Raw genomic sequence first — 11,450 nt, 5'->3', positions numbered from 1 at the left:
AAAAATTGTTTACAAATACTGCCTATGATTTAAATAAAGGTTTTGCTGGGAAGTTTTGTTGTTCCAATTCAAACTTTCTCTTCTGTAATTTAGACTCATGTTATGTGTTGCTGGTCCACTTTGGTTAGAACTTACACATCCAGATACATTTCCCTTTATAATTGCAAGCCATACTGGAAACATGATTATGAAACATGAAACCTAACAATATAAAATAATTGCATGCAATTTGAGAGGTTAAGTAGAGTGATGTGGTTAGTGGAACATGCACCAATTCTGATGTAGTGCCATGAGAAACTTTGGAAGAATCTCCTTTTTCTGATGGTTTTGGTGTCTTTCTTTTATGGCAGTCAACATTACTCAGTGTTACTAGCCATTTCACTTGCAGGAATTATTTGGTTATTTCAGAGGCTCTATTCCCCTCTGAAAAGTTGGTACCTTCAAGGCTGTTTTGGAGAATGGGCCATTGGCTGTAGGAAGTTCCACAACTGGCTAGAGCAGTCCACATCCTGCAAGGTGCAGTGTTTTGATGCCAAGAGCCAGTTATACTTGGATGAAAGTTCAGAAATAAAATTCATCTTAGGTCAGCCTTGCGATCCTCGAATCATTAAAAACTGCTTCCAGTATAATTGGAGTCAAGGGTACAATCACTCACTTGTTTTTAATGGACAGGCATGGCATCTATGGGATTTAACAAGTCCAAATAAAACCAAGAACAGACAAGTAATAAAAATAAGTAAGGAAACATAGATTTCAGGATTCAAAGAACTTTTAATTAGGAGGAGGTGTTGTAATTCTGCTTAACCAAACTTGCATTGATTTATAATCCATTACGTTCTCCAGGAAGTCTCCATAAAGAGACACAGTACTTGTGAAAATTCACTCAAGTGCTTTTAAGAAATATTTTCTGAATCACAGGCCAGTTAAGAGTAACAGTAAAATTTTAAGCATCTATTCAGATGTGGCTGTTGGGGCCCAAAGCTTGACCTTGGGTAGGACTGGACCCCAGATCTGAATAGCACCCCAAGATCTTTCTCAAATTGACATGCAAAAGACTTGGGGCAGAAGTTTCAAACAAAAAAGAATCTTTGAAATCTCATTTAAAGTCCTCAAGTTTGAAGCACTTAATTTTTCTGAAAGAGGACAGAATGCTCTGTAATGAAAAAAGTGAACTGACCTTGAAACTGTGGGAATAACTCTTTCCAGAAGTCTCTGTAATCATCCTCCATTACTAAAACAGGCTTTCAGAATAACCTGGAATCAACTATCATTTTGAGCATTTTGGGGGATATTAAAATGCAAAAAATTTATCTCCTTGTCTCTCTCAGATTTAGAGCTTAGATTTCTAAAAGCAGAAAATGAGTGCTAATCTATGGGCTCAATATATTTCTTTGAAGCTAAGTTCTATTTTGGTAATAGTCAAAAAATTTAAAACTTAAATCAGGTTTTTCTTTATAAGAAGCTAGTTCATAAAAAAAAAAAAAAGAAGCTAGTTCATGAAATAATGCTTGTCTACTCATTTGGAATTATTTCTGAAAGAGAGAAGTTATTGTCAGTTCATATTTTTCAAATGTATGGAGTTCCTGTTTGGGGAGCCTTTTCACTGTGAATAGTTACAAGCAGTGATGGAGGAAAGAAAGGAGTCTGGTGAGAGAAAAGAGTTAAAACTTCAGGCTAGTTAAACAGAGTGAATTAAGCCAGAAAGAGAAAAAATAAATATCTTCTATTCATGCATATATACGGAATCTAGAAAAATGGTACTGATGAACCTAGGGCTTCCCTAGTGGCTTACTGGTAATGAATCCACCTGATGATGTAGGAGACGTGGGTTTGATCCCTGGGTCAGGACGATCCCCTGAAGAAGGAAATGGCAACCCACTCCAGTGTTCTTGCCTGGGAAACTCTGTGGACAGAGGAGCCTGGTGGGCTACAGTCCAGGAGGTTGAAAAGAGTTGGACACGACTTAGCAACTAAATAACAACAGCCGATGAACCTATTTGTGGGGAAGGAATAGAGAAGCAGATGTAGAGGGCAGACCTGGGGACACAGAGTGGGAAAGGAGAGAGTGGGACGAGGTGGAGAAGCACTGACATATATCCACTCCCACGTGTGAAACAGATGCGGGAAGCGGCCGTGTAACACAGGGAGCCCAGCCTGGTGCCCGGTGATACCTAGAGGCGTGAGACGGTAGGTGGGGGCAGAGGGAGGGAGGCTCGTGCACACATACTTATACCTGATTCAAGTTGTTGTATGGCAGAAACCAAGGCAACATTCTAAAGCAATTACCCTACTACTTAAAAACAGAGACACTTCAGGCTAAAAAGGTTTTATGATGATTTGAGGTTTTCACATACTTGTAATACCCAAGATCCACTGCTATATAAAAATATTCCAGAGACTTCATCATAATAAAGCTACCAATCAGTTTTCAGGATGCTTCTCCTTTGTTGGCAGGTGACAGGATGATCAGGCAAGTCTGTGTTCTTGGTTGAGCCTGATAGTATTTGCCATCTCTAGAAGAGGAGGTGTGAAGTGAACTAGGTGCATGGTATTTTAAAATCCATGGTTGTCTCTATTCATTTAGACATTCAGCAAGGATTTTTTTTTTTTTTTTTTTGACTGCATTGGGTCTTAGCTGTGGCACCTGGGCTCTAGTTCCCTGATTAGGGGTTGAACCCCGGTCCCCTGCATTGGGAGCCCAGTCTTGGCCACTACACCACCATGGAAGGCTCTCAGCATGGATTTATCAGGCAGTGACCATGTGCCAGGTCATGTTGTAGGTCCTGGTAATGCGCCCTGAATGAAAGTGATAAAGAACCCTTCCTGAAGCTTAGTCAGGAGACGTAGTTGGAGAGACTAATAAACAAATAATTTTTATTAGTGGTGATAAGAAAAAACGGGAAAGGGTGATGGGCTAGGTGAGCTCGGGTGGGTGATGGTTAGGCCTGTGGGTGTCTGGGGAGAGAGCCAGGCTGAGGGAGCAGCACCAGCCGTGGTCCACAGGACATTCACGGAGTGGCAGGGAGTGAGCAAGAGGGGGACTCAAGGATTGACCCCCAGGTATTGGTGTAAGCAACTGGAGGAAGCTGTGAAGAGTGTGCTTGGGAAGCAATGTGTAGTTTTCCAAGTCTACCGAATGAGTAGTTTTATAAGCTACTAGTCACGTCAGAATCTGAGGCAAGCCTCAATTTTGTTGGCATGAATCCACAGGCATGGGGGCACACCCTCCAACTCCACTGGCTCTCTGTCCTTGTCTCAGAATTGCTTCTCATCTTTTCTGGTGCCTTCTCAAGGAGTTCCATTACACTCACTTATATAAGCTTTGCAACTCTTACCCTGTAATTCAAGGTAAGTATTCACAACCTTCAGTCTTTTTTGTAGGCTCAGTCCCTGTCTCCTCTCTGAAAATGCAGACCAGCTGGACATCCCAGGCTATCTCAGAGCCTTTGTTAATGCTGGTCTATCTGGAGGGCTCTTCTCTGTCATCTCTGACCATCTTCATAATCACCTTCAAAACTCAGCCTAGATGTCTCTTCATGGTATTTCCAAATATTTCACCACTGTAGTGACTTCCTTTTCTTACAGTCATCTATAATACCTATCTTTTCATCACCTCTCTAGGCCACCTGTCTAAGAGGACATGTTTCTGATTCATGTAGATGTCATAGTACTCAACGTCATGCCTAGACTGAATATCTGACTGGCACTTCCATTACTATTTGGAGTCGATAAAATCCAAGGGAATATAACATGAAATATGGAATTAAAAATGAAATATGGAATTAATCTAATGGTTAGCACATGCCCTACATTATAGTGCACACTTAATTCTAAAATTTTGGTTGAGTAATGAGTGAGGATAAAGCTATAGACAAATAGTATTGGTCACTCATTGGAATAAGATGAACTTTTCCATCTAAGCACACCTTGTCTTCTTAGCTTATTGTGAACTCATCACTTTCAATGCTAAAGTTAATTAGTCATGTGTTTTCTCTTAATGGATATGACATTCTTTCCTATTGCTCCTATGTTCTCTGCCACATATCCAGTGGACTTCCTACTTCCCCAAAGTAGCCAGCTCTCATTGAAAAAAAAGAATGATGCTGATAAACATGAAGACAATGAGTTCTTTTCAGGTTCTTGTATGGACTGGTAATCATCCATCTCTATATAATTTTCACTTTCTTTTCATTTCACTTGAACAGAGCTTAGGTATGAATTGCAAGTAGGAAATAAACTGCCAAATGGAAGGTAGAAAGATCTCTTTGTATGAAGTAAACTCCTGAGACTAGAGCCCGTTGGATACCTCACATCCATAGCACTTGGTATGTTCATATCCGTTGCTTAGATTTAATGTGGGGAAGTGGATGCCTGCTTCTACCCCTCCCCCACCTTTTTTATTTTTTGGTATGGAAAGGGAGGTACACATAAGCAGTATGTTTCAGTTTCAGAAAAAGTTTTAAATTCCAGTACTTGTGGTGGTTACATTGAAAATATTTTAAAATAATTAATTCATCACAGGGATTTCCTTGGTGGTCCAGTGGTTAAGACTCTGTGCTTCAAATGCAGGGGATGTGGGTTCAATCCCTGGCCAGGGAACTAAGATCCCACATGTGACACAGTATCATCTCCCCCCCCACCAACCCCCCAAATCATTGCAGGACCAGGAACAACTGAAATTATTTTGCAAAGGTAGAATATCATTTCACTAGAAAATGTATGTTATATGGACATTTTATTTATTTATTTACTTTTGTTATATGAACATTTTAATCCAACTTTTTAGTTGGAAAAAAGTATCTTTCAAGACGGAAATTGTTTGGGTATAGAGAAATGTCCTTTATCAAAGGTGAAAACCTACCTACAGGGGTTGAACATTTTCTGGGTTTGCCTCAGGCCCATCCTGAAGAGCATAAAGACAAAGACTTGAACTATGAGGTCTGTGTGAATTAGACTGTATGTCTCTCCTTGTATAAATAAACTATCAGAAAGAGAATGGAAGTGACGTCTTGACAGAAAAGGAAATGAAGAGTCAGAGGGGCTATGATGGAAGGAGGCAGAGGGAGGGAGTGAGGCTGTCTTGAAGTGGCACTCTAAATATTTTATTTCCACCAGTTACAGTATCTACATTTTTAAGACCAGTATATTCTGCTTTCCTTTAAATCATCATTGGACTCTATAATGTAATTTTATATCATATATTATTAACATTTATAAGAAATTCTTGAAATTACTTCTATAGGTGATCAAAGTATAAATTTTGCAACTGTATAAATTTTGCAACACAACAGGTACTGTGTGTCACTGTACAGAAATCTGGTTAGAAATCTCTTCTAACAAATCTGAACACTGTCACTCCCCTGTGTAGTTTTCCTTAAAAAAAGAGAAGCCGATGTCCCTGTAAACAGTACACTGTAAAATGTAAAATTTGATAATTCCTAAATAGCATCTCAATATACACAAACTGAAAGATCCTCCTATAGGCGTAGTCACTTTACATATCTAGTGATCCATGAAGTCAACACTTAAAAAGGCAACATTTGTGAAAAGCACCCCCCACCCCGCAGCTGCAGCCATTGCCAATTTCTGCTGCGTCTTGAGGTTGGAAGTTGGTTCCTCCAAGGCAAATGTCAGGTAATTCGACTTTGTCCAGATGACTGAACAGCCAGGCTCCTCCATCACTTCTTTCAAATGGGTGGTCTGGGTTGGGTTACTTCACTCCGAGGTCAGTCAGGGCATCAGAGATCTCGTCGGCCTGTGCAGAGATGCTGGCCGGTGTGACGTGGAGGTGGATGTCGTACTGCTGGTCCAGGCCCAGGTAGCAGTCGCTCATGAGATACAGTGTGTAGATATACCTAACATACAAGAGAGGAACGAAATGGTGAAACCACTGTGTTCATCACGTGTTTGTGAAGTTGCATCAGTCGTGTCTGACTCTTTGTGACCCTACGGACTGCAGACCACCAGGTTCCTCTGTCCACGGGATTCTCCAGGCAAGAATATTAGAGTGGGCTGCCATGCCCTCCTCCAGGGGATCTTCCCAACCAGGGATCGAACCTGCATCTCCTGTGTCTCCTGCATTGCTGGTGGATTCTTTACCACTAGTACCACCCAGGAAGCCCACAGTCTGCGGTGTTCTTAGCACAGTCACGGTTAATTCTTTGGGAGTAAAGATTCTGCTTACCTTCCGGGTACTTCAGGGGTATAAAAAGAGATGGAGACCACGTGATGGCTTCGGACATAGCCCACTCTTTTCAAAGCGATGAGCTCTCTCTTATCCACTTCTCCTAATATCAAAAACCATCCTTCATCCTTCGATTTGGGAAATCGAGGAGTAACTGCATGGCTGTCTTGCTTTCCCTGTAAACCAGAAAAAGGAAAGGTAAAGTATCATCATGGCTAGATTTCCTATACCACTTGGTTGTGGTTAAAAGGCCATGTTGTCTTGGCGGCCATCAATCTGAGTATCTGGGATGTGTTTAATTTTCAGGTTTGGTGTATTTGATATGCCATCATCTACCTTTTTTTAAGATTCTCAAAACACATTATAGTCAAACTACTACTTTTGCGGCCATAACCACCAGGATTATTTGGCTCAGAAAAGAAAATCTTTAAATCTTGACATCAAAATAAATTCTGACACCATTCTTGTAAACAAAATTAATACCCTATTTGCAGATAAACAAGCTGGGATACAATCATATTAACCAAATCTTCCAAAGCTTTATATACAAGAAACCAACACTTGGGGGAAAAGGTCAATTGAAGCTGGACTCTGGAATCTTAAGATAATAAACACTGTCATATAAACATGTTCCCCCACTACCCAAGAATAAAACTCACATGAAAAAGCACATATTCCAATATGGCAATATTAAAAAGTCCTTTCTCTGAGGAATGGGAAATTGTGAGCCAAGCAAATTGTAAAATATATTAATCACCACCACCCAAGATTAGATATCTCCATAATGACAACACTTGAAGTCTTTATTTTAGATTGATTTTTAGAAAATAAAAGATTCTAGAGATTCCTTAAGACAATGAGTTTATGGCGTAAAAGATGCTAATAATGACATGCTCTCAATCAGACCTCACTCAATATTCCAGAGGCAGATGTTTCACTGAAGGCATTTTAAAAGAGAGGTCAGAGAGCAATGTATTTTTACAGCACTTAGAAACAAAATTTAGAGTTTTTCTAGCATGATTAAATCTAATGTTTAAGTACTAATATTATGGTAAAAAGAATCTTATTCTCAGAAATGTTTGCAAAGGCCCCAAAGTTCTCCCTCACTAGTGTTCTCAACTACCTCAGCTACACCTCAGCACGCTGTTAGTCTGGGCACTGAATTACGTTGTTTGAGCATCTCTGCTGACAGTGAGCCCCTGAGGCTGGGGGTCCACTGTCCAGCTCTCTGGGACTGGCCTTGCTTCTGTCCGTGTGTGCACATGGAAGGTACAGACAAGCAGGGACCGGAATCAGAGAACTCGGGGTTCCCATCCTGCTCCTGTATTTTCTGACTCTAGGACCTTGGCAAATTCCTAAACTCCCCAAGTCCCATTATTCTGTAAAGTGGGAAATCACATCTTCTTACATAGCAGCGATAAAGAAAACTTTTTTTTTTCCTCATGATTTTATCTTTATAATTATGACAGCCTTTTTTTTTTTTTTTGTAAGTTGGGATACCTTAAGTCATCTAAAAATGCTCATATGAAAGCCTCTGAAATGCCAGAGGCCAATCAGTTCATACTTACACTGATTGACTTTTTGAATTAGAAATCAAATGAGATGAGACTTAAAGGCACAGTACTGAAAAGACCTTTTAACAACAGAAAGTTACTGATCATTTTGTGTGTGAATACAGGGAGGAGAATATTAGTGAACCACAACTTCATTCCTGAGGGAGAGTTCTAGACAGGGGAGAAAGCCCCTTCTCCCTGGGCTAAGGAGAAGGCAAATTCTTATTTTGATGATCATGGGACTTCGCTGGTGGTGCAGTGGATGAGAATCCGCCTGCAAATGGGGATGCAGGTTCCATCCCTGGTCAGGCAGGATCCCACATGCAGCAGAGCAACTTAGCCCAGGCCCCACGGCTACGGGCCCTGTGATCTAGAGGCTGGGAGCGGAAACGACTAAAGCCTGCATGCCCAGAGCCGGGGCTCTGAAATAAGAAGCCACTGCAAGGAAGTGTAGGCCCCCCTCTCCCCATACTGCAACTAGAGAAAGCCCGCTCAAAACAACCAAGACCCAGTGCAGCCAAAAATCAACACATGCCTGTTATGTCTAAAAACCAATCTGCCCCCATGTTGTGTACTAATGTTCTTGAAGGGCTCAGTAATTACTGTGGAGCCACAGACAGAACAGAGCCCAGTAACTTAAAATATAAATTTCTGGCCTATCTGCATGTCGACAGAGCTCTCTCATATGCATTCTAACCAAGGAAGCAGGTAGATGTGGCAAAGGAGGCACAGAAAAACTTAACTAGTATCTTCTGCATCTGGGGTGTGGAGTGAAAGTCTAGATTTTGAGATTTCCTCGGAGCCCTGAGACTGCCGTGGGCCTGGTATCGGGCCAAAGAATCTGTACTCTTAAAGCTACTCTAGGAAATTCTGCTGAATCTGTAGACCATTCTCTGAGAACAGGACTCTGGGCATTGTATTATGATGTCCCATGGGCATTCTGGGGTTGAAACATGGCACATGAGGCGAAGTGACTCATTTCAGAAGACTGACTCTTGCTGCTTAAGGCCAGTTGAGGAAGCGGGATCTGTGAAGGGCACGGAGGCATTAGTCACATAACAGCAGTGTGTGCTGGCGCGTGCTTGTATCTGGTGTGAAGCATTTGAGAATGGAAACCGAACACTCTACCTTGTGGAACCCGAGGCTGACTCTCTGCAGGCTGACTTGAAGCACATACTCTTGATCAGCATGCAACCTGACCCATCTGTTGTCGCTGCGTTTGTCTGAAGCCAGAGTTGTGATGGAGACCTCGTCGTGTCCCTCTGCGGCGTCATCCCACCAGCCTTTAACACTCAAGCCAACATCGATCACTGGCAAATGAGATAAGAAATTCCATGCCTGAATAACAAGAGAAAAGAGTGGGTAGCTGAAATGGAGTGATCAACTAAGAAGTAGTGAACTTTTAAAAAATCAACCACTTTGTTCTGAGATTAATTCTGGATTCAATGCAGTTGTAGGAAATAAAGCAGACAGACCCTGTGTACCATTCCCCAATTTCCCCCAAGGTGAGCACTTTTCACAACTACAGAACAAGTATTTATACCAGGATATTAACAGTGACAATCTACAGCTCTTGTTCAGATTTCCTAGTTTTTCTTGTACTCATTTGTTTGTAAAAATAGTGTACTTTTAATATTACTAAAGTCCCTTTAAAAAAACTAAAAAAGCATTAATCATTACCTAAACTTGTGACCCTTTTATTGTAAATCCCTTTGAGACATTGAGTGGCTACTGACTATACTAAACAAATAAGTTTTAAGATAATTGTTGAACTGGCTAGTTTTAGAGAAGCATCAAGTATAAGCGTTTATGTGACTGCTAAGGTGGAAAGTATTACTTGGGGATATAAAAGCAACTTGAAAAAATGTTGTAATGTAATCTTTGATGTCACACAGCATCTTTCATTGACCATTTAGTGTACAAAATGGACTGTTCTTTTGTTTTTATTCCAAATTATTCTGAAAGGAAAACATTTTATATGTTTGTATATTGTAAGGAAATCTCTAGGTCTAGGGTTCTTTCTAGAAACAAATATATATTTTTTGGCATTATCATATTGAGAATACCAACTTAAATGACACATATTAAAGGAGTAGAAAATATTACCAATTTTATTCTGCTCTTTTAATTAAAAATATTTGTGAAAAATCAAAATGCAAATAGTAAGTGCTTATCATTAATGGGGCTTCCCTTGTGGCTCAGCTGGTAAAGAATCCGCCTGCAACTCGGAAGACCTGGGTTTGATCCCTGGGTTGGGAAGATCCCCTGGAGAAGGGAAAGGCTATTCACACCAGTATTCTGGCCTGGAATATTACATGGACTACAGTCCATGGGGTTGCAAATAGTTGGACACGACTGAGTGACTTTGGCTTTCACTTTTCAAGTGCTTATCATTGTTGAATAAATGAATGAATTCCTAAGTCTATGGAAAAGATGTAAAAAAAATAACCTAATGTCCTTAGATAATTATCATCTTCTAACATTTATAATTATGTGGCAAATATCACCACTGGTCAAGAAAACTCTCGATATTGGCTATTTTATCTGTTGTTACCATCTAAGTTAGTTTTTAAAAGCTTATGAATACTTTAATTTTTTCCTTTTATTTCTTTAATAATATTCCATAGGTATCCTTATAGGCTTTGATTTCCTATTCGCTAAGACTTTATTGCTGTTGAGTATACCACGTAATTGAAATGAAGAAGCCCTGATGAATCAAACTATCCCTCAGGAATTCAAAAAATGTAAATCCAATGCAAATTTTCAATTCAACACCAATCCTGTAACTTGTCTTGTGAATCTGAAATTATGTTTGAAATAGATGCTGAAATACTCAAGCCACAGAATGGTCTACACGGTGCTTTAAGGTACAAATGATGGCTTATCTATCCCCTGCTAGAACCAGCTGAGTCTAGAAGCTGTACCACTGGATGTTCTTAGACTAGCCAGAGCAAGGACACAAATATACCATTTCTGTATAGCATTTAACTTCGTGAGACAACACAAGTAGCATTTATCATATGAAGCAAGACTTCATATTTTTCTTGTACCTTTAAATGAGTTAGCAATATAATAATTATTAGCAACTCATTGGAACTTTATTTTACAAAGCCTAAGTCAGATCTTGCTTTTATATATCTGTAATCTTTTTGCAGTGCTTAATATTATTGTTTGCAATCTACAATGAATATACACATATTTTTCGGGTGTGTGCATACATTTGTACATATATATACACACAAACATATATACACATACGCACATATATAAGTATATAAAACATGAGCTGTTTTTAAAGAAATTGCTAAGACATTTCAACACCAGCCAAACATATTTATCTGTGGATTAATCTTCATCTATTGAATCAGGCAAGAGCACTGCCATGCATACAATTATTTAATTAGCAGCCAAATCCTCTGCCAGTCAGCAGCCGTCCCAGGCATACTGATGGGGGAGAAGATGCAAATCTCACAGCCGTACTGCTTTTTCTCATTACTACTGCAATTAGCACTTAAATTGATGCTTTAAACATACTAATTTCTGGAATAATTCAGGATTTGTATGTTACCTGGGATCGCCTCACTGCAGAGCCGACACCAGATTGCTCTGCAAATTGAAGCACTTTTGAGCCAAATAACCATCATCGTATCAGACTGAGCCAATTTGCATTTGGTTTTAAAGATAACAGAACGGCAATTTATGCAAATAAATTA

At 39.9% G+C, this 11,450-nt stretch overlaps 1 protein-coding gene across 1 annotated transcript in view; it reads right to left on the bottom strand.

Moving 5' to 3' along the window:
- Positions 1–4,751: 4,751 nt before the first annotated feature.
- Positions 4,752–11,450, bottom strand: part of ASCC3 (activating signal cointegrator 1 complex subunit 3) — a 336,030-nt gene continuing 329,331 nt past the window's right edge. The window contains exons 40-42 of the mRNA XM_065911620.1: positions 8,866–9,075; positions 6,185–6,360; positions 4,752–5,855 (exon numbers count right to left, since the gene is read on the bottom strand). Of these exons, the coding sequence (XP_065767692.1) occupies positions 5,711–5,855; positions 6,185–6,360; positions 8,866–9,075 (531 nt within the window). The 3' untranslated portion in view covers positions 4,752–5,710. The remainder of the gene's footprint in view (positions 5,856–6,184; positions 6,361–8,865; positions 9,076–11,450) is intronic.

This window comes from Muntiacus reevesi, chromosome 19 (assembly GCF_963930625.1).
Source record: "Muntiacus reevesi chromosome 19, mMunRee1.1, whole genome shotgun sequence".
NCBI classification, from domain to species: Eukaryota; Metazoa; Chordata; class Mammalia; order Artiodactyla; family Cervidae; genus Muntiacus; species Muntiacus reevesi.
Note: the sequence above shows the minus strand (reverse complement) of the source record. Positions and strands in the feature narration are given on the sequence as shown.